The sequence below is a fragment of the Canis lupus genome, chromosome 8, assembly GCF_048164855.1.
Source record: "Canis lupus baileyi chromosome 8, mCanLup2.hap1, whole genome shotgun sequence".
NCBI lineage: Eukaryota > Metazoa > Chordata > Mammalia > Carnivora > Canidae > Canis > Canis lupus.
The window spans coordinates 37,860,442-37,885,334 of record NC_132845.1 but is presented as its reverse complement, the minus strand read 5'-3'; the positions used below and the strand labels follow the sequence as shown (position 1 = coordinate 37,885,334).

Below are 24,893 nucleotides of genomic sequence, written 5' to 3'. Positions count from 1 at the left end.
TGGACAAGGACGCCTTTCTGCTCTCCACAATGCCCCATTGTGCCCTCCTCTGGGGAGAACAATGCAACCCGGGCCAGGGGAAGCTGAGGACAAAGGGCTCTTTGTCAGGACCGTCCCCACCTGAAAAGCAGCGCCCTGGGTCACACCTGATGGCGGAGCTGTCCTTCCGTGCTGTGCCCTGAGCACCTCCTGTATCCAGGGGACGCATGGAAGCTCGGGTGGGCTTGGGCTGAGGGGCACTGGATCCTCCGCTTGGACCAGACAGCCGTGCTGGCTCATCCCTAATGCAGCCCCCGGGCCCTGGAGACGAGGTGCAGAATGTAGGTTTGCTGGAAGGACCTGGAAGCATGGCCAGAACGGACTGTCCCCTGACCTCCCCGCCCCCGGAGGCGGGGAGGCCTCGGGCACAGGCTTCCCTGCTGGGGGCTCACCAGGGTGCAATGTCTGTGCCCCCCCACTGCCGATCTTTTACATGTCCCACTTTACAGCTGGGCTCTGAAAGGAGAGTTTTCACAAGAAAAAAAAAGGGGGCACTTTTTAAAAACTCACAGTATAGGATGCACATCTGCTATCACCCAACAGCTGGAGGCTGAAGAAGTGTTCCAGCAGTTGCTGGCCTGGCCTAGATTGGGGGGGGGGGGGCAAGTCCAGAGCCAGTCCCTGCCTTTATAGAGCTCACGCTGCAGGTGGTAAAGATATAATTAAACAAGACTGATCATTTGACCCACAAGTATTAATAATTTAGATGTCAGAACACTCCGCACAAGATGTCAAAAGCAAACAAAAAACTCGGGACAAACATTTGCAATATGCACACAAGAATAGGATCTGTAATATGTAAAGAGCTGTGAAGAATAAAAAAGAAAACCCACACCCACCTCAGTGATTTGCTTCCAAGGACCAGTTTGCCCACTAACCGCCTTCCTTTAAGGAGTGCCCATGAGCCCACCCACTGGGCGCCACCTGTCCTGAGCGGTGCCTGGGTGGAGTTGCTGATGTTGTCACCAGGTTCAGCGGGGCCACAGGTGGGTAAGTTCTTTCCTGGGGACCCTCAATGCACCACCCTCCCCCAGGCCTGGAGGTGCGGTCTGGAGAGGGGTGGGAGTCCTGCCCAAGCCGACGGACCTGGCTGATTTCAGGCCCCTGGCTAGCCGTGTGGCTGACACCCCGACACCCTCCCCGGACAGGAGGTGAGGGCGTGGTAAGGGGACACCCGGGGACCCCGGCCGCGCCGTGAGCCGGCTCTGCTCCAGCCCTGCCTCTGCTGGAGCGCGGCTCCCGGCTGCGCACACGGACGCTGAGCGGGCCCACCGCGGTCCCGGCCCACCCAAGGGAGGGCGCAGGCGGGCAGCCGCCCAGGTGCTTACGCGGCCCCGGTGACGGAAGAGCCGAGGCCGGCGCGGTGCAGCGGGAGCCCGGGGAGGACCTCCCGTCGCCCTCCCGGCGGCAGCACCACGCGCGGCCTGCGGGGGGCGCCCGCGCGCCCGCACTAGAGCGCGCTCCCCGCCCGGGGCGTGGCCAGTCGGGGGGCCGTGGCCAGGCTCCCGCTCGGGGCGGGGCGTCCGGGCGCGGGGCGCTCCCGGCGCATGCGCACTGGTGGCCCCCCGCAATGGCGGCGCCCGAGGAGTCGCTGAGGAAGCGGAAGGCCGGGAAGGCGGGCGGCGGGCCTGGGTCTCCGCCGGGGCCGGGGCTCGACCCCACGGGCTGCTCGGCCGGCCTCCGGGCGGGCACTTTCTGGCTGACTAGGATCGTGCTCTTGAGGGCCCTCGCTTTCATTTACTGTGAGTCCGGGGGCCCGGGGCTCCGTCGCTGCTGCCCTCGCCTCCGGGTCTCCCCGCGGGACGCGCCCCCGGGACTCCTGGCCTCGCCCCGCCTCCGGTCCACACCCACCCTGCCCCACGGCGCCCCGCGGCCCCACGTGCCCCTGGCCGGGACGCTGCCCCCCGGAACGCGCCTTCCCATGGGGGCGCCCCTCCCCCCCGACGCTCACCCCCAACCCCCTGAGACGCTCACCCCCTCCCCCGGGATGCTCCACCCTGCCCCCCCCCCGACGCTCCCCCCGGACGCTCCCCCCGTCCCCTGGGATGCCGCCGGCCCCCCCCCGCCCCCCGACGCTCCACACCCCCGTCCCCCCGACGCTCCCCGTCCCCCCCACGCTCCTCCCATGCTTGCCCCTCCACGCTTCCCCCCTCCTCCAGACGCTCCCCCCAACCCCCTGAGACGCTCACCCCCTCCCCCGGGACGCTTCCCCCCCCTCGACGCTCCCCCTAACCCCCTGAGACGCTCACCCCCTCCCCCGGGATGCTCCACCCTGCCCCCCCCCGACGCTCCCCCCGGACGCTCCCCCCGTCCCCTGGGATGCCGCCGGCCCCCCCCCGCCCCCCGACGCTCCACACCCCCGTCCCCCCGACGCTCCCCCTCCCCCCCACGCTCCTCCCATGCTTGCCCCTCCACGCTTCCCCCCTCCTCCAGACGCTCCCCCCAACCCCCTGAGACGCTCACCCCCTCCCCCGGGACGCTTCCCCCCCCTCGACGCTCCCCCTAACCCCCTGAGACGCTCACCCCCTCCCCCGGGATGCTCCACCCTGCCCGCCCCCCCGCCCCCCCGCCCCCCCGACGCCCCGACGCTCCCCCCGGGACGCTCCCCGCCCCCACGTCCCCTGGGATGCTGCCCCCCCCCACGCTCCACACCCCCGTCCCCCCGACGCTCCTCCCCCCACGCTCCTCCCATGCTTGCCCCTCCACGCTTCCCCCCTCCTCCAGACGCTCCCCCCAACCCCCTGAGACGCTGATGCTCCCCCCCACGCTCCTCTTACCCCCAGACACTTCCCCCGACGCTCCCCCTTCCCCAAGACGCTCCCCCCTCCCCCGGGACGCTCTCCCCCCACGCTCCCCCTCCCCCCCACACTCCCTCCTCCTCTGAGACGCTCTCCCCCACGCTCCCCCTCCCCCGGGACGCTCCCCCCACACACACACACTCCCCCACGCTCCTCCCTGGGACTCTCCCCCCCACCTCGCCCCCCTGGGACGCTCACCCCTGCCCCTCTGGGACTCTTACCCCCTGTGCCCTCCTGGGACGCCCCCCCAAGGAGTCCCTTGTCCTGGGGATGGCCGGCCTCAGAGGACGCATCCCCCTAGACCCCCCCCTTGGTACTCTACCCCCCTATCGTCCCTCCCCCGGGACCCTCATCCCGAAACCCCTTCTTCCGGGACATTTGCCCTGCCCAACGCTCCTGCCCTCAACTGGCTCTGGGTGCCCCCCTGCGCTTGCCCCCCCTCGCCCCTCGCAGGGCCCCCTCTTTTCAGGAGGATACCCAGTGGAGTGTGTCTCCCTCTCTTCTTCCCGCTGGGTGGGCTGAGGTCTGGAGCAGCGGGGGTGGGGGACGAGGGTGCTGGCAGGTGCCTTCCCCACCCATGCTGGTGGGCCTCCACGGGCCTGGGCGCTGGGCATCTCAGCTGTGCCTCAAGCTCTCCCCTCCCGGAGGAAGAGGCAGTGTCCTTGAGCCAGGACCAAGCTGGCTTTTGTGTGTCCTGCCTCAGGGGGGCGACCCAGGGCCCTGGGGTCACCTGTGTGGGCTCTCCTGGTACCTCCCTGCCCTCTGTCCCTGTAAAAATAGTTCCTGGCTGCATGGCAGGAGCCTCCACAGTTTTAAATAGCCATCCTGAGTGGTTGAGCGAGCTGTCACTTGGCAGAAGGCAGCGGAGACAGGGTTGCCCCGGAGGTCTGCGTGGACTGTTGAGGGGGCAGCAGCCAGGCGCCTCCCTGGCAAGCACGGCTAACAGCAGCCTCAGGCTCTGGGGGAGCGGGGATCCCCTGTTCAAGTTGGGATGGTTCTGGCTGCTGGGTCAGGCACATGTCTTAGGGCGCTGAGCGCAGAGCCACCTGCCTTGAGACGTGTGTTTTCTCCCTGGCTTCTCTCTGTTTGGGGTAGACTCCGTGTTTTCGGCTGTGTGAAGGCCTCGTTTCCCATCGTCCCGGGAGGATGTTCTCTGGCCGAGATGGCCCTGGGCAAGTGGGCACACATCCTGCCGTGGTCTCTGCCTAGAGAGTCCAGATCATTCTGGTAACAGGAGCTACATCAGAGTTTCTGAAGTCCCAGGGTTTTTCATGATGCCAACGGGGGCTGCCCACGTGTCACTTGATGATGAATTTTAGAGTTGTCCTTGCGGACTCCCAACCCCACCACAGGCTGCACGGGGAGCCCCTGCCCTGGGCTTCATCCTCTGCATGGTTAAGAGAGTTCCTACAACAGATGTTGCTGTCCGTGTACCTGTTGGCACACCTGTGAGCGTGCAGCTGCCTCAGGGTTCTGTGCGTGCTGCTACCCTCCGCCTAGGGGCAGCTCCTGCTTCAGAAAACTTCCCGGACTTCTTGCTGATAGTCTTCATTGTCGCTCTTTGTCCCCATGGGATGCTCTTCCACTGTGTCTCCCTTCCATCCCCCCGTGCCCCACTCCCAGCCCCTTGGTGTGGACTCTCAGGACACAGACGGCCCACGCAAGAGGACCCTGATCCTCTCGGGCTGTAGTCACAGTTCCTCAGGTCTCACGTCACTGTCTGGTGTTCTTTTGTTCTCTCTTTGCTGGGATTTATCCCCAAACAACTTTCAAGAAAGAATTTGGAGGTGAACTTCCTGTGTTTCTCTTGCACCCGTGGGAATTACTGATTTTCTTGAGTCTTTTTTTTTTTTTTTTTAAGATTTTATTTATTTATGAGAGACACAGAAAGAAAGAGAGAGAGAGGCAGAGACAGGCAGAGGGAGAAGCAGGCTCTATGCAGGGAGCCTGACGCGGGACTGGATCCTGGTCACACCCTGGGCCGAAGGCAGCGCTAAACCGCTGAGCCACCCGGGCTGCCCTGATTTGCTTGGGTCTTAGTCTCAGTCAAAGCAGGTTTTCTCAGAACTTTTTGGGTTGATGATGAGAAGTCGTCACACAGCCTGACCCCTGCTGCTCCCCAGATGCCTAAACAGAAACACATCCGTTTGTCTCCGTGTATACTCTGGCATCAAACGTGTGTGGCGGGGTTTTCGCCAGAAGCAGTCCTGACACTGTGTGCCCGGCTCAAGGGCAGGCCCTCGGGCTGAGGGCCCTCCCACGAGCCCGCCCCCACCTCAGAATGCCATCCACAGGTCCAGGCTGTCAGCCGTGCTGCTGGCCCCCCAGCTGTAAGTCGGGGTTCTCACGACCCCTTCCTGGACCCGTAATTTGCTGGGACGGCTCACTTAGGTTTCGGGGGAACACCTCACTTAGGTTTTCTGGTTCATCATCAAGGGGGTCGACTTGGGAACAGCAGATGAAAGACACCCATGGGGGGGTGGGGAAGGGGCGCCGAGCTTCCAGGCCCTGCCCCTCCCGGCACCTCCACGTGTTCCCGCCCGAGGCTCCCGAGCCCCTGCACCTCGGGCTTCTGTGCAGGCCCCGTGGTTGACCAGGCCCCTGGTGGTGGGCAGGGTGTGCAGCCTTCTGATCCCACGTCGGGTCCCCTGGCCACCAGCCCACAAGCTCTGAGAGTCACGTGGTTGGTGTGAACCCAGGTAAGGGGGCAAGGGGCTTGTTCTGCTCCCTGGCAGCCCTGACCCTCAGGAACTTCCCAGGAGGCAGGATGGGGAGCAGAGAAACACTTCTCCTCCTGGGGCGGCAGCCCTGTGACCTGAGTTTTCCTCTGGAAGCTCTCAGAGCCCCTGATGCCTTCTCATCTTATTCTGGATCCTTGCTATTTGCTGATGTGTCTGTGTGGGGGTCCCTTCCTCATTCTTTCCCAGGGACTCAGTCGGCTCGTTCATTCTCAGGACTCCTGCGCTCCTGGGCAGCTTCTGCCTCGAGGCCCTGTGTGTCTGAACACCCCGAACGTGCCCTGTTCAGGACCCCTGCCCCATCAAGCCTCCCAGCTTGGCTGGAGCCTGCCTGAGAAGCCACTTCACGAGGCTAAGCAAGGGTCTTTTGGAGCAGATGGGTCCCTCCCAGGCCCTGTGGCCTTTGTCAGTGTGGCCACCCTGGTCAGCTGAGTGTCCATGAGGGGTGACAGAGGGGTCTCCCAGGAGCTCTGAGCACTGTGGGAACACGGGATGTGGACACCTAAACAGATTGCCTGTCTCAGCTCTGCACTGGCCACGGAGTCCCTGGGATAACATCTCTTTGAAAATCCTCCTCCTGGGCACCTGGTGGCTCAGTGGTTAAGTGTCTGCCTTTGGCTCAGGGCGTGACCCCAGGGTCCTAGGTTCAAGTCCCGCATCAGGCTCCCTGCAGGGAGCCTGCTTCTCCCTCTCTCTCTCTCTCTCTCTCATCAATAAATAAATAAAATCTTAAAAAAAAAAAAAGAAAGAAAATCCTGCGAAGGGTCTCCAGGCTAGTTCAACTCTGATTCCTGCTTTTGCTTCACACGCAGGTTTTGTGCACTTGCCCTGTTTCTTTCCTTACTTCTGTTACATGTGGTAGTTTTATGCCTCCTTGCCCCCGACCAGCAGCCGCTAGAGGTGAGTCTACCCTGCACTTTCCAGAAGCAGCAGCTTGTTGCCCTCCCCGTCAGGGTATGTGACGGCTCCCCAGGCTCTCGCAGCTCAGATGGCGTCCGGTGCAGGGTGGAGCAACACCGTGGGCATCGTACTTGCACAACTCTTAGCTGTTCTTTGGACATTTTGAGGAAAAATGGAACTGAAAGAAATCCTGCTTCGTTGTATATAGTTGGTTCTGAGAGTTCGTGGAGATGAGTTCTTGTTCTGTGCTCTAGGCCACTAGGGTTCTAATGAAATGCTCTGCTTGGTTTTATAAGGTTCTTTGAAAAACGCTTCCAGGTTGTTGAAAAAATGAGTAACACTGCCTACTTCTGAGCTCTCTACAGCACGTGCCTCTAAAGGAAAAGCCCTGGACACTGCTGTGCCAAGGGCCAGAATTTCACCACACTAAGAAGCAGCCCGCAGACATTGGCATTTGGGGATGATTCGGTTTTAATTTTATAGCAATTCATCTGGATGGGAGAGAAACGTAAATATTTGTTTGTATGTTTTCTTTTTTTTTTTTTTTAATTTTATTTATTCCTGAGAGACACAGAGAGGGAGGCAGGGTCCATGTAGGGAGCCCAATGTGGGACTCCATCCCAGGACCCCGGAGTCACGCCCTGAGCCGAGCCTAAGGCAGTCACTCAACCACCCAGCCACCCAGGCATCCCTATTTGTTTTCTAAAGAAAATATTTGCAGACATCCTTGATAATGCATATTTCGGTAATTGGTCACCTCTCCTAGAGGAGTCTCTGGGTTACCCCTCCCGCCCCCCCCCCCCCCAACAGTGAATGGCTGAGCACCTCCAGGCCTCTGCCTGGCCTCCTGCCTTCCTAGGTGGGGGTGGAGGCTGACTAAGCCTTTGTAGGTTCAGTTGATTGGTTTAGCTAGCTTTTGAGATGCTGGGATATTTTGACTTTTTCACTTCTTTCTACTCAGCTGTTTCTATAACAGAAGTGGAAGTTGAAATAGGCTTTCTTTTCTGAAATTTTAATCCAAGCTAATGTTCATTGTTTCCTGGTAAGTAAGGTAGGAAGTTTCCTATGCTTGCCTTAGAATTGCTTTTTAAAACTAATTGGTGAGTGCTGCTTGGGTGCTCAGTAGGTTGAGTGTGTGCCTTGGGCCCCCGTCTCGAGAGGAGGGGGTCCTGGGATAGAGAGCACTGCTCAGCGGGGAGTCTGCTGCTCCCTCTCACTGTGCCCCCCCCCCCGGTGCACACTCTGTCTCTCAAATAAATAAAATCTTCAGGAGAAAAACAATTGGTGAGACTGGCGGGCCTGATAGCTCAGTCGGTAGTGCGTCCGACTCATGATCTTGGGGTTGTGAGCTTGAGCCGCACGTTGGGCATAAACATTACTTAAAAAAACGAGAGGCCCTGGGCAGCCCAGGGTGTGATCCTGGGATCCCGGGATCGAGTCCCAGGTCAGGCTCCCTGCATGGAGCTTGCTTCTCTCTCTGCCTGTGTCTCTGCCTCTCTCTGTCTCTGTGTCTCTCATGAATAAATGAATACAATCTTTAAAAAAAAAAAGAGAGAGAGAGAGAAGCCCTAGAACTAATTGGCTTAGTTAATTTAGTTTAGTTTAGCTTGGTTTAGACCAAGCGTTTTCCCTCCACGGCGATGGAGTGTGAGTTGCGGTTTGCAGGAGGAAGCACATGCCTCTGTTCAGCCGTTGCTAATTAGGTCCCTATGTGGGAGAGCCCCAGGGTTCTGGAATGGACCGCGGCCACCTAAGTCAGGGAAGAGACGGGCTGAGCTCCACCTGGGGGAGCACCCTCTGGAGGTCCACTTCTGCCCAAGGTGGAGGCAGGTGAGGGAGAAGAGCGCCAGCGTGAGCTCCGCTGCCCTCCCACTGACCCTCTGTGGTTGGGTGGTGGGCTTTCATCTTCAGGTGACTCCCACCTGGTGGCCCTTCCACCACCAGAGCCCGCCCCTTGGCCTCCCGTGGTCATGTGAAGGGCAGGCCTCACTTCTCTTTCTCCGCTGCTGTGAGCTGCATATAGTGGGCTTTCAAGAAACTTAACAAACAACTATTAGGCAAACTCCGGACTTCATTGGGATTCCCACCAGGGCCCTTTCCGGTCCCAGGCCCCCGGGCCACACTGCCCTCAGCCGCCTCGCCTCCTGCGTCCCCCTGGTCTGCAGGACTCCCCTGGCTTCTCAGGACCCTGACAGTTTGATCATTTCTGGTCCCGTATTTGGTACGACGCCCCTCACCCCGGGCGTGTCTGGTGTGTCTCCTGACGAGATGGTCACCAGATTGGGCGCCTGGGTCCACACGGCTCCACGGGTGATGCCGACCCGGGTCACCCGGTGAGGTGCGTCTGCAGGTGTCTCCTCCCGTCGGGTCACTGGGCCCAGCGTGTGCCCGGGTCATCATCTGGGATTCCTCTGTAGGGAGGGCTTGTGCGCTCCCTCCGCTTCTTCCTTGGTCCTCACCTTTCCTTACGCGTTGGGTTACGGTCCCACGTGGCTCCTTACCGTGGCTTCAGATTGCCCGGCCCTGCTCAGCACTGGTGCTTTCTGCTTGGTCCCCTCCTGCCGCGGCCACATGCTTCCATTCCTTCTGTTTCGGCTCTGCCTCACGCCAGTGCCGTCGAATGCCTCGGGCCCCTCGTGTCTCCCGGCCCTAAGGCTTGCCATTTCTCCAGTTGTAGTTCCTTTGATTGGAGAGTGGTGTTAGAGACCCAGATCTGTGTGCTGGGAGTGCCAGTCGTTGTGCGTGGGGTCATCTGCATCTCCACATCTCCGCATCCGCATCCCTGCATCTCCACCCCAGTGTCTGCTGAGGGTACCCTGAGTTCACACTGGCATCTCCCATCCGAATCCAGCACCCAGGGTAGGTGCACTCCTTCCTTCCTTGAGCGTCTGGAACTTCCTGGGCCCCTGGTGAGTATCTGGCCCCACCATCGGCCATGGTTTAATTGCTCCATCCACTGCACCTGCAGAGCAGTTCCAGAATTGTCCGCCTGCCTCGTGAGAAAAACCAGCCAGGCTCCAGTGTTTATAAACCATTCCTTTGGTCTCTGTCCTCACAGTTTTCACTCCAAGCATTTTCCAAAGTTACTTAGGGCGGCTCTCCCCCCATCAGCTCAGTGTGGTCGTGTTAGACATTGGCCATCACCTTCCATTCCTTTGTCACACTCTGCATTCCATCCCAGTGTCCCCTGACCCCCAGATTGGCTTGTTTTCATCGTTTGTAAACATTAAGGTTCACTTTTTGTGACATGTGCTTCTATGGGTTTTGACAAACCCGTGCTCACCCGTCACCCTGGAACCATACCAATAGTTCCGTGCCCCCGACACTCCTGTGCACAACTACTGCCCCCCCACCGCACGCCCTGCGGTTGTCCACATTCTGCCCCTGTGGCTTTGCCTTTTCTAGTGTAAATGGAATCCTGTAGTATGGAGCCTTTGAGTGTGGATTCTGTTAGTTCGCGAAGGGCATTTAGGACCCTCCATGCTGCGGCATAAACCAGCGGCTGGCTTGCGCGTTTTGTCTTGATGGTTATCCCAGTGTGCGCATTGGCCGCCTGTATTTCTGTTTGCTCCCACGTGAGGGACTCTGCTGTCCCGGTGTTAGCAGCAGTAAACCATGTGCGTGCAGGCCCTCGTGTCGTGTAAGTGTTCACTTCACGCTTAGGCAGATCCCTAAGCATCTGGTTTCTGGGTCATAGATGATAAATCTTTTTTTTTTTTTAAGATTTTATTTATTTATTCATGAGATACACTGAGACAGAAGCAGAGACACAGGCAGAGGGAGAAGCAGGCTCCCTGCGAGGAGCCTGATGTGGGACTTGATCCCCGAACTGGGATCATGCCTGGACTGAAGGCAGGCGCTCAACTGCTGAGCCACCCAGGGGCCCCTCGCGCTGGGGCTTTAATTGGCGTATCCTCAATAAATGATAGTGAGCATCTTTCTTGCGTGTATTTACCATCTGTGTATCTTATTTGTGTGAAACCGATGACTCAGTATCCAGATATTTTGCCCCGTTTAAACATTGGGTTGGGGATCCCTGGGTGGCACAGCAGTTTGGCGCCTGCCTTTGGCCCAGGGCGCGATCCTGGAGACCCGAGATCGAATCCCATGTCGGGCTCCCGGTGCATGGAGCCTGCTTCTCCCTCTGCCTGTGTCTCTGCCACTCTCTCTCTCTCTATGTGACTATCATAAATAAATAAAAATTAAAAAAAAAACAAAACATTGGGTTGTCTGTTTCCTTACTCTTGAGTTTTAGTGGTACTTTAAATAGTCTGGATACGAGTCCTTTGTCCGGGCCTTTATGTGGTTTGTAGATGTTTTCTCCCCATCTGTGGCTTGTCTTCTCATTCTCTTACAAGTATCATTCACAGAACAGCAGTTTCTCATGTGACGAAGTACAGTTGATCAGTTTTTTTCTTTCTTGGGTCACACTTCCGGTGCTGTGTCTGAAGACTCACTGCCACACCCGAGCCATAGATTTTCCTTTAGAAGTTCCCTAATTTTACATTCCGCGTTGAGCTCTGTAGTCCTTTTTGAGTAAGTTTCTGTGGAAGGTGTGACATCTGTGTCTGGGCTGGTGTGTCTGCATCTTCGTGACGGATCAGCTGGCTGTACTGGTGTGGGTCCATCCCTGGGCTCTGTGTCCTGTTCCCTGGCGTCCGTGACCCTCCTTTGCCAGTACCACGCTGTCTTGATTGCTGTAGCTTTGTAGTAACTCTTGAAATTGGGTAATATGAGTTCTTCAACTTTGTTCTTTCTCAGAATTATTTTGACCGTTTTAGTTCCTTTGCTTTTCCACATCCATTTTAGAATCAGCTTGTCAATATCTACAGAGAAGCTTACTGGATATTTTGATGAAGATTGCATTGAATCTATAGATCGGATCAGAGAGAATTGGCATAGATGTAATGCTGACTCTCAGTCCATAAACTCATCAGTCCATAAACATGATGCATCTCTCCCTTTATTTAATCTTTTTTTATTCCTTTTGTTAATGTTCCGTGTGTTTTCCGCATACAGATTCTGCTTGTGTTTTCTTAGAGTTTTTTCTATGTACTTTTTGGGGATTGCTATTTATTGTAATTTAAAAATTCAGATTACAGTTCATTCCTGATATATATGAATACAATTGACTTTTATGTATTGCTCTCGTATTTTGTGACCTTGATAAACTTTTTTTTTTTTTTAAGATTTTATTTACTTATTCATGAGAGATACAGAGAGAGACAGAGAGAGAGAGAGGCAGAGACACAGGCAGAGGGAGAAGCAGGCTCCATGCGGGGAGCCCGACGTGGGACTCGATATCGGGAACCCAGGATCACACCCTGGGCTGAAGGTGGCGCTAAACCGCTGAGCCACCCGGGCTGCCCAGATAAACTTATTTATTAGGTCCAAGAGGGGTTTTTTTGGTATTTTTCTGAGATTTTCTACGCAAAGCATTGTATCATCTGTTAACGAAGACAGCTTTTTTGCTTTCTTTCCAGTCTATATGCTTTTTACTTCTTTTGGTGACCTCACTGTATGAGCTGGGAGTTCCCATACAGTGTTCAGCAGGGTGGTGCGATGTCCTCGTTTTGATCAGATCTCAGGGGAAAGGACTGAGGTGCTGGCCTGGAGTCTGGTGCTGGCTGTTGGTTTTTTATAGCCGCCCTTGTGGGCTGATGCAGTTCCCTTCTGTTCCCAGTGTGCTCAAAGTTTTTATGAGCGGCTGCTGAATTTTGTCACTGTTTTCATGTGTCCGTTGATACTCTTACTTCATCTGTTATTTCGGTGAATCACATGACTTTGTGAGTGTCGAACTAGCCTTGTGTTTCTGGCATGCAGTTATTTGTGATTTATTACCTGTATTTCTTCTTTTGAGAGTCTGGGTAGTTTGTGTCTTTCGAATAATTGGTCTGTTTCAACGGAGTTGCTGAGTTTATGATCTTGGAGAGATTTGTGGTATTCCTTTATGATCTTTCTAATGTCTCTGGAGCCAGTAGCAGGGTTCCCTTCTCTGTTCCTGATACTGCTTCTCTCTTTCTTGATTAGCCTGGCTAGAGGTCTATCAATTAGGTTCATCTTTTTTAAGAACCAACTTTGGAAAAAGAAAAAAAAAAAAAAAAAAGAACCAACTTTGGGTTTTCTTGATTTTCTCTATATTTTTCTGCTTTTTAATTTCATTGACCTCTACTCTTAAGTTTTTATTTTTTATTTTTATTTTTATTATTATTATTATTATTTACTCTTAAGTTTTTATTTTTTTATTTTTTTATTTTTATTTTTTTTTTAATTTTTATTTATTTATGATAGTCACAGAGAGAGAGAGAGAGAGAGAGGCAGGCAGAGGGACATAGGCATAGGCAGAGGGAGAAGCAGGCTCCATGCACCGGGAGCCCGATGTGGGATTCGATCCCGGGTCTCCAGAATCGCGCCCTGGGCCAAAGGCAGGCGCCAAACCGCTGCGCCACCCAGGGATCCCTACTCTTAAGTTTTTAAAGGTTTCTTTCCTCCTGCTTGTTTTGTGTATCACTGCTATTTTTTTCTGATTTTTTAAAGTAGAAGTTTAGACTTAAGTCCTTTCTATTTTTCTAACACGAGCACTTTACTGTAAATTTCCATTTAAGTGCCACTTCAACAGCGTCCTGCAATTTTTGATATGTTGTGTTTTCAATTTTTATCCAGTTATAAAAAATCTTATAATTTTGCTTCTGCTTATGGGATCCCTGGGTGGCGCAGCGGTTTGGCGCCTGCCTTTGGCCCAGGGCGCGATCCTGGAGACCCGGGATTGAATCCCACATCGGGCTCCCGGTGCATGGAGCCTGCTTCTCCCTCTGCCTGTGTCTCTGCCTCTCTCTCTCTCTCTCTCCGTGTCTTTCATGAATAGGTGATAAAATCTTTTAAAAAATAAAAAATAGGGCAGCCCCGGTGGCGCAGTGGTTTAGCGCTGCCTGCAGCCCAGGGCATGATCCTGGAGACCCTGGATCAAGACCCACGTCAGGCTCTCTGTATGATGCCTGCTTCTTCCTCTGCCTGTGTCTCTGCCTCTCTCTCTTGCCTCTCTCTCTCTCTCTCTCTCTGTGTCTCTATGAATAAATAAATAAAATCTTTAAAAAATAAAAAAAAATAAAAAATAAATCTATGGTTTATTTAGAAGTGTGTGGTGTAGTCTTGAAAGATTTAGGTATGTTTCCAGTAACATCCTGTGGCTGATTGGTTTGGGGCACACATTATTTAGATTCCAGTTCTTTTTTGTATGTTGATCTTTACTGTATGGCTCACAGCGTGAAGCATCCTGGCGAATATTGCACATATAGTTGAAAATCGTATATTATTTTGCTGTTGGGTAGAGTGTTCTAAGGATGTCACGTTATTATGTCTTACTTTTTCATACTATATGGCAATCTATAAGTGTCAGGTCGAGTCAATAATATATACATAGGATACAGACATATATGTATTATGTGAGGTTTATTTTTTATTATTTTAGGTGAGGTTTAAATATATGTAAGTTTTGTTGGTAGATTCATGCACATTAAATATTACTATGTCCATTTGTTGATTTGCTGTAATTGTGCAGTGTCCTTTCTCATCCCTCATATTATTCCTTGTTTTTATGTTTCTTTTATCTGATATTAACATAACCATCAGCTTTCTTTTTTTTTTATTAAAGATTTTATTTATTTATTCATGAGAGGCACAGAGAGAGAGAGAGAGAGAGGCAGAGACACAGAGGGAGAAGCAGGCTCCATGCTTTAAAAAAAAAAAATTCTCATTTAAAGCAACAGATTTAAAATCTGTACTGCTAGTTGTTTTCTATTTGTTCCTTCCGTTCTTTTTTTTTCCCTCTTTTCCTGCCTTCTCTTTGGTTAGTTTAGCATTTTCTATATGATTCCATTTTTGTGTCTGTATTATTATTTAGAATTGCTTAAATTTTTATTTGCTGTCCCATAGAACTTGCAGTGAACATTTTACTTTTTTTCTTTTAAGATTTTACTTATTTATTCACAAGAGACACACACACAGAGAGGCAGAGACACAGGCAGAGGGAGAAGCAGGCTCCATGCAGGGAGCCCGACGTGGGACTCGATCCCAGGACCCCAGGATCACGCCCTGGGCTGAAGGCAGGTGCTAAACTACTGAGCCACCCAGGCATCCTCCTGAACATTTTATTTATTTATTTTTTATTTATTTATTTAAAATTTTATTTATTTATTCATAGAGACACAGAGAGAGAGAGAGAGGCAGAGACACAGGCAGAGGGAGAACCAGGCTCCATGCAGAGAGCCTGACGTGGGACTCGATCCAGGGTCTCCAGGATCACGCCCTGGGCTGCAGGCGGCGTTAAACCGCTGCGCCACCAGGGCTGCCCCCTCCTGAACATTCTAAATTAACCTGAGCCTCCCTCCATGTGATAGTTACACTGGTTCTGTGTGGTACATGGTCCTTCTAGGAGTGTGTTCCAGTGTCTCTCTCCTGCGTCTGTGCTGTTTTCTCGTATGCTTTCCTTCAAAGGCTTTATTCATTTTTTTCCTTTTTTTTTTTCTTTCCTTCATAGGCTTTAGTTCATTGTTGCTGGCTTTGCCTTAGATGAGGGGTCGCACACATTTCTATAGCCTAAACCAGTGTGTGTGGAACTGGAACCCAACCACCGCCATGCTCCATTCTCTACCTCCATCCCATCCCTGCCTCGGGATGCGGTTTTACTCACCCTGCAGGTTTTACTCACCCTGCAGGCGTCATCAGCAGCACCTGGCCATGTGTGTGTGTGTGTGTGTGTGTAACCGCCCTGAGACGGCCTGTTACCTGGCTCTTTCCCCCTTGGTGGGCGTTGAGTTTCCCTGCTCTTCACGTTCACAGCTAGAAATGCTATGCTCTCTCTCCTCCCGTCACATCCCTTTGCAAACACATCCGTGCACTCAAGTCTAGAGAATGCAAATGTACTCTTGTAGGAGTGGGACTTGAAGGAAACCAGTGATCTGAGTGCAGGTGATCGTGACTTCCCCGTGAGCTGTGGCATGAGCTCTGGGCCCTGTAGCCCGTCTGGAAGGGGCACCACTGACCAGGCCTACAGGCAGTGGAGACGTGTGTGATGACGACAAATGCTAAGTGTGGTCTGGGGTCATTAACTGGCCGTTCACTGGTAACTAGATACATGTGTTCCGTCAGCGTCCATCTGGTGTGCACATCCATGACATGTGTCGGTAGACACAACCCATGTAGGTCTGTATATATGTACACATAAAGCCTCGCTTCTCCAGATTGGGTCTTCCAGTATTTCTGCCAAGATTTTGAGAATTAGACCTCTTGTGTCCCGCCTTGACTCCAAACTGTTGCTCCGACTCCACCTTGTCTACTCGCCCAATGAGGCCCCTTCCTGCGAGTGTCCACGGATGGCTGGGCTCCTGCTCATGGTCCTTTGGTCTTTTTCTTCCAGTTGTGGCCTTCCTGGTGGCTTTCCATCAGAACAAGCAGCTGATTGGAGACTGGGGCCTGCTGCCCTGCCGAGCGTACCTGAAGAGCGTACAGCAGTATTTCCGGGGCCGCGTGGGCTGGGACGCCGTGAGCTATGCGCCGACTGTCCTCTGGCTGCTGGACTGGTCACACATGGACTCCAACCTGGACGCCCTGGCGCTTCTCGGGTTGGGCGTCTCATCTTTTGTCCTGGTCACCGGCTGTGCCAATATGGTGCTCATGGCCACTCTGTGGGTTCTCTACATGTCCCTGGTCAACGTGGGACAGATCTGGTAAGTAGGAAGAGCCGGGGTCCTGTAGAGCAGGCATGCAGTACCTCAGCGTCCTGGGCATGTCACAGGCCGCAGAACAAGCCATAGCCTCAGGGCAGCGGGGGACACGAGCAAGCTTTCTTCTTACATTAGTTCAGAAGAGTATTGCCATCTTAACTCGGTGGTAGTACAGTCTGCTGGTTGCCAGTCGACCAAAATCCAAGGGACTTTCTTTATTGAGAATAATCACGACTCTGTAGGGCATGGCATGACTACCCCCAGAGACCCGGTAGTCAGCATCCTGGGGCTGGGGAAGCTCTGAGGTGGATGCAGGGTTGCGCGTGGGCTTCTGGGAGGGCTCTGGTCGGAAGGGGGGGCTTGATTTGGGAGGCTTGTTTTTTCTGTTCTCCCCCCTGTGGCTCCTTCCTTGTTCAGGAGGAACCAGTACCAGCTCATGCCAGGAGTCACAGGCCAGGCTGGCCCTGCTGGGGTTGGGGGCAGTGAGCTCCCATGCCAAGCAGTCGGAGGTGGCAGTGGAGGCCCCACTGGTGTGGAGGCTGGAGAAGTCCTGCGGGAAGTGAGAAGGGGTGTGCAGGGCGGCACACCGTCCTGGGAGGCCCAGGAAAAGTCAAGTGGCCACGGGATGCTGTGCTGTGTTTGAGCAGGTCACAGGGATGCCTGTCTGCTTTCCAATTGTGGGCTCCAGAGGGAGAGAAGAATCACCCACCAGAGGAAGCACTGGGGACTTTGAAGAAAAGGCAGTTTTGAGAGAAGCTCTGGGGAGGGGTTGGTGTCTGTGCAGATGCATAGGGAGTAGACGTGTGCGTCTGCATCTGTGCAGATGTGGAGGAGGGTAAGCATTTTCGGGGTGACTTGGAGTGTTCTGACCAAGCGGCCGTCGGTCCTCTGGGCGAAAAATGTAGGTCCGGGGTCCCACCAGTCTGTCCATCGCAGGCCCAGGGTGGAGAGGCTCGGTGGTCCTCCCAGAGCATGGGCTGCAGCCCAGACAGTCCCCGCCTGGGCACGTGGGATGGTCCCTCAGTGTGGCCGTGGGCTGGGGGCTGTCCGGCGGGCCGCGTCAGCTACCCCGACTGCAGTTGCACCAGGCGTGCACCACTTGGAGAGGAATCGGGCTGGACCCTTGCCTGGCCCTCTTCCTGGCTGTGTGAAGTGCCAGTTAGCGCCGCCCTGGGGAGGACAGGTGGGCATGTGGGTCGCCCTGAAAACCCCTCTGCGGCGCCCACTCCCGGGCCCTCCTGTCACGGTGTTACTGTTGACCGTGGAGGTGGGTACGGGGCCACAGCACATTGGGTGGGGTCCGGGTGACTGTCCCACATGCCTCCTGCTCATCAAGCAGCTACAGAGCAGCGGTGAGCGTGATGCGTCCTTCACTGCCACCTGTTCCTTCCCTGTGGAGTTCCCGGAGCTCACGCCAGAGGTGCAGTCCTCTCTGCCTCCATTCCCTGGGTCAGGAGCTGGTGTTTACCCACACGCAGGGACTCTGGCTGGCTTTTCTGTGACCTCTTAAGAAGCTACCGGTTTTTGAGATGTGTGATTTTATTTTTTAATTGTATTTATTTATTCATGAGACGCACAGAGAGAGGCAGAGACGCAGGCAGAGGGAGAAGCAGGCTCCCTGTGGGGAGCCTGATGTGGGACTCGATCCTAGGACCCCAGGATCACACCTGGGCTGAAGGCAGACGCTCAACTGCTGAGCCACCCAGGCGTCCCGAGACGTGTGATTTTAATCTACGCCGGAGGAGAGAGAGTTCTCGGCACCTTTTTCCCTTCCTAGTGGTTGCAGGCCCACAGCAGCGAGCGCACCGACTCCAGAGACGGGAGGCTTGGGTCAGGCCTACTGTGCATAGCACCGGAGAAATCGTTCTCACTTTAAGTTTACCGTAAAAAGTATTTCCTAGTATTGTGAAGAGTACGGTCGGGAAAGATTAACCCCAGGTTTAAATTTTTGAAAACCAGTTTGGGTCCACGTGACCAAAAATAGTCCTATACTGTTTTCCCTGAAAAAGATACTCTGCTCCCCTTTCTTGGATATGTAAAAAAGAAAAACGTGATTCAAAAGTAACTTAAGTTCACTGAAGCAAAATAAAATAAAACTGTAAATAAAATAAAATAAAATCTTCTCAGAGATGCGGCAGGAGATGTTTTAGGTGAGAGCTCTGTCAGTGGAGACCCGTGGTCTCTGCCATGCTGGTGAGCCAGAGCTGCACACTGCTTGCTTGGCACAGATGGGAGGCCGTGGGGGGCTCCCGGGCACCTGCACCCAGGTGAGGTGGCCCTGCACCCTCTGCCTCCACAGTGTTTCCAGCCCCGTCCTTGACTCAGTTTCCCTGATGGACGAGAGTTTCGGGTCAGAGGCACATGAAAAACTTACCAAGTGAGGACCCCTCATGTAGACTGTTTTTTTCCTGGCACCCCAAAATGACAGTGACACAGACTATTCCTTGCATGTCCCATTTATTTAACATTGAGAGAAAACAATATTTATTTGGGGCGAGATGCTCAGATAACAGACACTGTCGACAGGATATCTGGCAGGTGTTGCCCACCTGCTGTTCCGTGGCAGGGCCAGGAAGCCCGTGGGGGGCCAGGGGGAGCTTCTCCAAGGGCAGCGCTGCCCTGCTTTGGGGCCCCTGGGTGTCGGCCCTGCGTCTGGCCACTTTGCCGCAGGGGCACGGTGGCTGTGGCTGTCTCTCTCCCTTCCCTGCGCTGGGCGTCCTGCCTCGGTCCTGACACTGCACGGCAGGTGGGGGCTCACGAATCCACTCCATCTTACCCTCGGGAAAGTGGCCTCCTTCCAGGCAGCGGGGGCTCCACAGGGTGATCCTGTGCCCTCGGATTCGGCCAGTGGAGCACTGATTTCATGGAGTCTTTGTCGTGGCTGCAGGCGGCACAGCAGGAGGGAGCCTGGGGACCCTGCGGGGCGGGCTGGGGGTTAGCCAATCAGCAGCACCCCGGCGGGTCCTGGCCTAGAGCTGCAAGGCCCGAGCGCTGGGGCCTGTGGTGGGGGTGGGAGGGCCGTGGGCTGGACGCTCAGCCACTCTGAGGCCACCCCCTCGGCCCCACCAACACCTGGGCCCGTGGCTCTGGCCGCACCCTATGTAGAGTCCCAGTCATCAGGTGAGAAGCGGGGAGACCTGGGACCGACTCCCCACTTGTCCATGTTTCATCAGATGCCACATCCTCCTGATTTTACCCATAGAGTCTTTCCAGAACCTTCCTTTGCTGTCAGCACCCGGTGTGGCCCCATGTTCACCACAGCGTTCAGCCCTGCTTCCCACGCGGTGTGTTTTGTCAGGGGCACGTGCCAGCTTCACTTGAGGTCTATAACGTTCCAGTTACGGACAATTAAGACACACTATTTTCATATGTCGGGCAAGTGCAAGGTAATGAATCGTGATTTTTCCATGGACCGCACCAGCTGCCCTCCCCACCACCTCGTGTCGAAGACCAGGGCAGGCACAGTGTTGGTTTCTTAGGCCCTGGGAACCCCACGCCCCAGGAGAGCAGGTCCGCGTGCTAGGAAGTAGCTAGGGGCAGGGGCGTGAATCCCTGGGACTTCCTTGGGGGCTTTGCTGGTGGGCAGGAGGGTGAGGTGCGGGCAGGGTCATTTCCTTTGTGGCTCAGTCTTTTCTCTGCATTGGCTAAGCAGACGGAGGATGCGGCCGATGCCAGGAGGGCGTTTCTCACGCACAAAAGTGAGTGGACAGGAAATACGAAGGAAGCCCAGCAGCAGGTGCTCCAGGTCCCTGCAGGCCTTCTCCCTGGATCCCACTGCAAGCCCGCAGTTAGGGCAGGGACTCGGGGTCTCTAGGGACACAGGTGCAGGGGTGCTGGGTGGCTTCGGGGGCCCCACTTCGCAGTTGCCTCCTTTCCATCACAGCTATGGAGTGTGGCTGGAACAGGTTTTCATTTCCTGGTGCTTGGGGCAGGAGCCTGTGCTGTTAGGGGCAGAGAGATGACCACGCTGGTTCCCCTCCCGTAACAAGGGAAGGCTTGTGGGAAGGGGCACAGCATCATCTGCCGGGTGGAGATGAGGACGTGGCGCCCGACTGGGTCGACAAGAAGGGGCCTCAGGCTGGGTGGCCGGGGCGCACGGCAGCCCCCCTCCCGCGCTGACGTGTCCTCGTCCTCAGTGCATACTGCTCCTGCAGTTCTGGTGAGAACTTGAGTTTGTCTGCCCTTTTTTTTTTTTTTTTAAAGATTTTGTTTATTTGAGAGAGAGAGTGTGTGAGCCTGAGCATCATGGAGGGGCAGAGGGAGAAGCAGGCCCCCTGTGGGGATCCCGATGCAGGACTCAATCCCAGGACCTGAGGATCACGCTCTGAGCTGACGGCAGATGCTCGACCGCTGAGCCCCCCAGGTGCCCCGACTTTGTCTGCCTCGAATGTCACCCAGAGCCGCAGAGGTTTCACCCGGTGGCAGGAAGCTGTGCTGTGCAGGCCGGCAAGTCCCTGCAGCGGCCCGGCCTGCACAGGCACCACATGGATCTGCTTGCTGGGGAGGACCCGGGCGCTGGAGGCCATTCTCCTGACAGGCACAGGTTTTGCTGCTGCCTAGCTGGTTCACCTTTTCCTTTTAATTTAAAAAACACCATTTTAAATAAATAAATAAATATTAAAATAAATAAAAAACACCATTTTTGGAATAGTTCTAGGTTTACAGAATCACTGCAGCGACAGTACAGAGGATTCCCATGTGCCCGCACCCAGCTTTGTGCTAGGCAGTCTCTTCCTTGTCAGAGTTGCTGAGCTAGTGCTGACCTCTGCTGTCTCAGGATCCCCTCCGGGAGCCACAGGTCATTGGGGCGTCATGTCCCCTTCAGTCTCTCTGGGTGGGGAGAGCGTCTCTGACCCTCTGGCATTGAGGACTGCGCAGGGCTGCAGCGGGACGTCCCTCTGCTGAGACTCGGCTCATGCTTTTCTCACCACCGGACTGGGCTGTGGGTTCGGGGACAAGGCCACAGAGGTCACACGCCCTTCTCGTCACGGCACGTCAGGGTCGTGTCGTTGCCGTGATGCGTCTGTGCAGCTGCTACTCCCCCAAGCTGAGGTCCCGGCTGCCAGGCCCTCCAGTGTCCCTGTCCCGTCTGCGTGCATGAGGACGCGCAGCCCGTGTGCCAGGCGGGGCTCTTGTGTAGGGGACCCGGGCCTCCGGGCATTCACCTGTCAGTCATGACCACGTCAGCGGGCACTTTGCTCAGGGGCTTCAGTGCCCTGGGGAGTGGCGACGTTGGAAGGGAGCGCCAGAGTTCCGGAGCCGGGCCGTGGGAGGTTCAGGTGATCATAGAGCAGAGCCTCGCTGCCCGAGCAGCTGCCTGGCCCAGACGAGGGAGAGTGTCGCTCCAGCTGCCCCACTTAGCATCAGTTTTCCAAAATGTTGGCTTTCTGATCCTTTTATCTGTGCTTTACTTTGGCAGCGCTCCTAGAGGGCTCCTTTGTTGCTAGCAAGCGCGGCTGCATGGCCGCGTTTTCTCTTCCCCACCTTCCTGGCCCCCAAAAGAAGAAAGGATTATCTGCAGAAACTTGGACCGAGGTCGGGGAGGCTCAGGGGGTCCCTTCCTGCGGAGGAAGCCGCCTTCGCTGCGTCCCTCTGAGAGAGAGGACAGAGCCTGCACTTCAAAGAGCGCCAAGAGCAGATGCCAGCGGGCTGCGGGGGCGCGGGGGGCACGGGGGGCACAGGGCCGGGTCCGTGCCGCGGGGCACACCGCATGGCTGCTCCCTCCTGACGGTGACGGGGACGACCTCGTTCTGTCTCTACAAGGTCCCACAGCCCCGCCACCCACCGCTCTGCCTCCACGGGGCCCAGAGCCCAGACGTTGTGGCCACTGAGTCACTGAAGATGGAGCTGACGCGCAGCCACGACTCCTGCTTCGCTTCCATGAGGTTCAGGGAGCAGGTGCGGCCCTTTCTGTTCTGTGGGAGCAGTGGCCTTGCGCACCAGCACCTGCGTGCTGCTGAGGACCCCGTGCTCACGTCGTGCTCCCCCCGTGAGGACAGCCCTTCCGCAGCCCCTGGCATGGACACCAGATGCCTTTCATTTAGGGTCCCCATTGTGGGAATCTGTGCCCGGCGTACTGGACACCCTTGAAACTCATATTCTAGAGCATGACATTTTCATGGTGTTTACAGAATTTATTTACTGCCAGATATCCATGGTTACATTTGTTTTTTCCTAAAAGATTTCTTGATTGGCCTGTTGTGGGCATGGCCTTAGAGCCCTGTGTGGGACGCAGCCTGGCGGCAAAGGCTCCTGGGCCCTGGGCGGTGGGTGGGCCCCACGCAGAGTTCCTGACCGCAGGTCTCCCCACCCCCACCTTCTCCCGCCACATGTAACGTCCTGGGTTCACTGAGGGGGGCTTTACATAGTTGGTAGCATGATGCTTTAATCTTGTTTTTTTGACAAAGTAAGGGAAAAAAATTTTTTTTAAGGTTTTGAGAGAAAGGGCGAGTGTGTGTGAGCAAGCAGGGGGAGGGGCAGAGGCAGGTGGAGCAGCAGGCTCCCCGCTGAGCCAGGAGCCCAATGTGGGGCCCGATCCCAGGACCCCGGGATGATGACCTGAGCTTAAGGCAGACGCTTAAGGCGCCCCTGCACGGCAAAACCTTAATTCATTTTTCTCCTTTTGTTTTTTAGGTATTCATTTGGTAAGTGAAAATCAGAACCTACTCCGAGGAGTTTAGCGTTATACGTGGGTATGTATTTGTGCGGTTTCTCTGCTTATCTCCCTGCCTGAGTGGCCGTCAGCTTGGCAGGTGTCGCCGTGTTGCCCGATGTCTGTTGTTTACCCTGGGACCCTGGCCCACGCCTGCTTCCTTGCCCGGAGCGACGGGCCGGTGCAGACAGGACTGGTGATGTGCAGGTGCTGTGTCGGCCGTCTCCACACGCTGGGACGGATAGTCCCACGGCAGTGACCGCAGTGTTGTTGCGGACCAACCCCGTTCCTTGCAGGCCAGCCCTTCCCCACTCTAGGCCGTGCCGAGATCACAGGGGACCCGTGCCCGAGGACGCCCCAGGGCAGGGGAGGGGTCCCCCTAGAGCTAACACTGGCGGGATGCCCCAGAGATAGGTTTCTGCTTGGTTTGGTCAGGGGAGGACTTGAAGTTCCCCCAGCCCATGCTCTTGGGGAACGGTGCGCCCGGAGAGAGCATGGGGAGTAGCGTCTGTCCAGGGACGAGTGGGCAGGAGGCACCAGGCTGCTCGCGAGGCTGAGCAGATGACAGGGGCTAGCCGCCGTATGTGCTGTTACCACAGAGACGTCTGCTCGCTCCTCGCGAGCGACCCACGTGCCCACTTCAACATCCTTGATGCCCAGGTACAGTCCCCAACCACAGGAGGAGGATGGACCCGGATGGCAGGCCCGTCCCAGAGGAAAATGATGGTTGACAGAGGCCAGCCTCAGGGTTAGCGCAGCTGTCGTGAGGCACCAAGGCCCCCGATGAATGACAACAAGAGTTCTCGGGACAAAATGACTTGATGAGAAAAGAACCAAGTGGAGAATACAATATTTGAAATGACTCTTGGACAGGCTGGCTGGCAGGGTGGGAGTGACAGCAGCCGGTGGAGGGGGTCTTCGAGGCCACACAGACCTCCGGTGCCCTGTGGAGAGCTCAGGGGTTGGTGGCATGTGTGTGGAGCCGGGGGTGGAGGGCACAGGTGGCTGAAGTTTCCAGATTTGGCACAAGACACGGACATCAGACCCAAGGAGGCCGGGGAACCCCATGTAGCATGGCCGGGAAGACGCTGCGCCCCTCAGGTCCTCCACGTGCTGCTGGGGGCCCAGTGGTAGGGAGCAGCCGGACGTTCTAGGTGCTTGGGCCAGCGGGAGCGCGGCTATGTGCCGAGATGGGAGCTGGGGACTGGGACCCGTGTTGGGACAGAGGCTTCAGACCCAGGGCCGTGAGAGAGCCTGGTGTCCACTGCAGGGCTCTAGGCTGCTGTGGGAGACGGGAGGGACGGAGGGAAGGCCCTAGAGAGCAGGCGTCTGCAGGCCACCGTGGAAGCCTGCCCTCCTCCTCTCACTCCTCTACAGCACAGCGGACTATTTAAAGCAAAATAAGTCACTTGCCATCTGAGATTCACGGATGCATGTGCCAGAGCTCGGTGGGTGGACCCACGTGGTCCTGGGTTCCATGCATTATGTGATGCTGCACAACTTTTTAAAATATATTTTTTATTTGTATGAGAGTGAGTGAGCGAGCACATGTGTGCAAGAGAGGGAGAGAGAATCCTGAGGCCGACTCCATCTGAGCACAGAGCCTGACATGGGGCTCGACCCCAGGACCCTGACACAAAAACCTGAGCCTAAATCAAGAGTTGGATGCTCAACCGACTGTGCCACCTAGATGCTCCTCTGCTTTATTTTTTATTTTTTCATTTGAGAGATTGAGAGAGAGAAAGTACATGTGTGCACAAGGCGGGGAGGAGCAGAGGGAGAGAGAAACTTAGCAGACTCCGCGCTGAGCAGAGCCGGACGGGGACTCAAGGTCATGGCCCTGAGGTCATGGCCCGAGCTAAAACCGGGAGTCTGACGCTTCACTGCCGCGTGGTCCCCCTTACTCCCCGCAAAGCTGCACAGCGTGAAGGAGAGCTAAGGGAGGGTGTGCCCCGCAATCCTTGAGCAGCCACTAGAAGGCCGCAGAGGTGCCGCCAAGCATGGCAAAGTGCCGTCCTGAAAACATGCATCTGCAGGGCAGAGT

General features: G+C 55.6%; 1 protein-coding gene across 2 annotated transcripts in view; it reads left to right on the top strand.

Moving 5' to 3' along the window:
* Nucleotides 1–1,581: 1,581 nt before the first annotated feature.
* The window catches only part of LMF1 (lipase maturation factor 1), an 88,660-nt gene continuing 65,348 nt past the window's right edge, over nt 1,582–24,893 (top strand). For both annotated transcript variants that reach the window (XM_072835165.1, XM_072835162.1), the window contains exons 1-3: nt 1,582–1,781; nt 15,891–16,200; nt 22,831–22,841. In XM_072835165.1, coding sequence (XP_072691266.1) covers nt 1,610–1,781; nt 15,891–16,200; nt 22,831–22,841 — 493 coding nt within the window. In that variant the 5' untranslated portion in view covers nt 1,582–1,609. The remainder of the gene's footprint in view (nt 1,782–15,890; nt 16,201–22,830; nt 22,842–24,893) is intronic.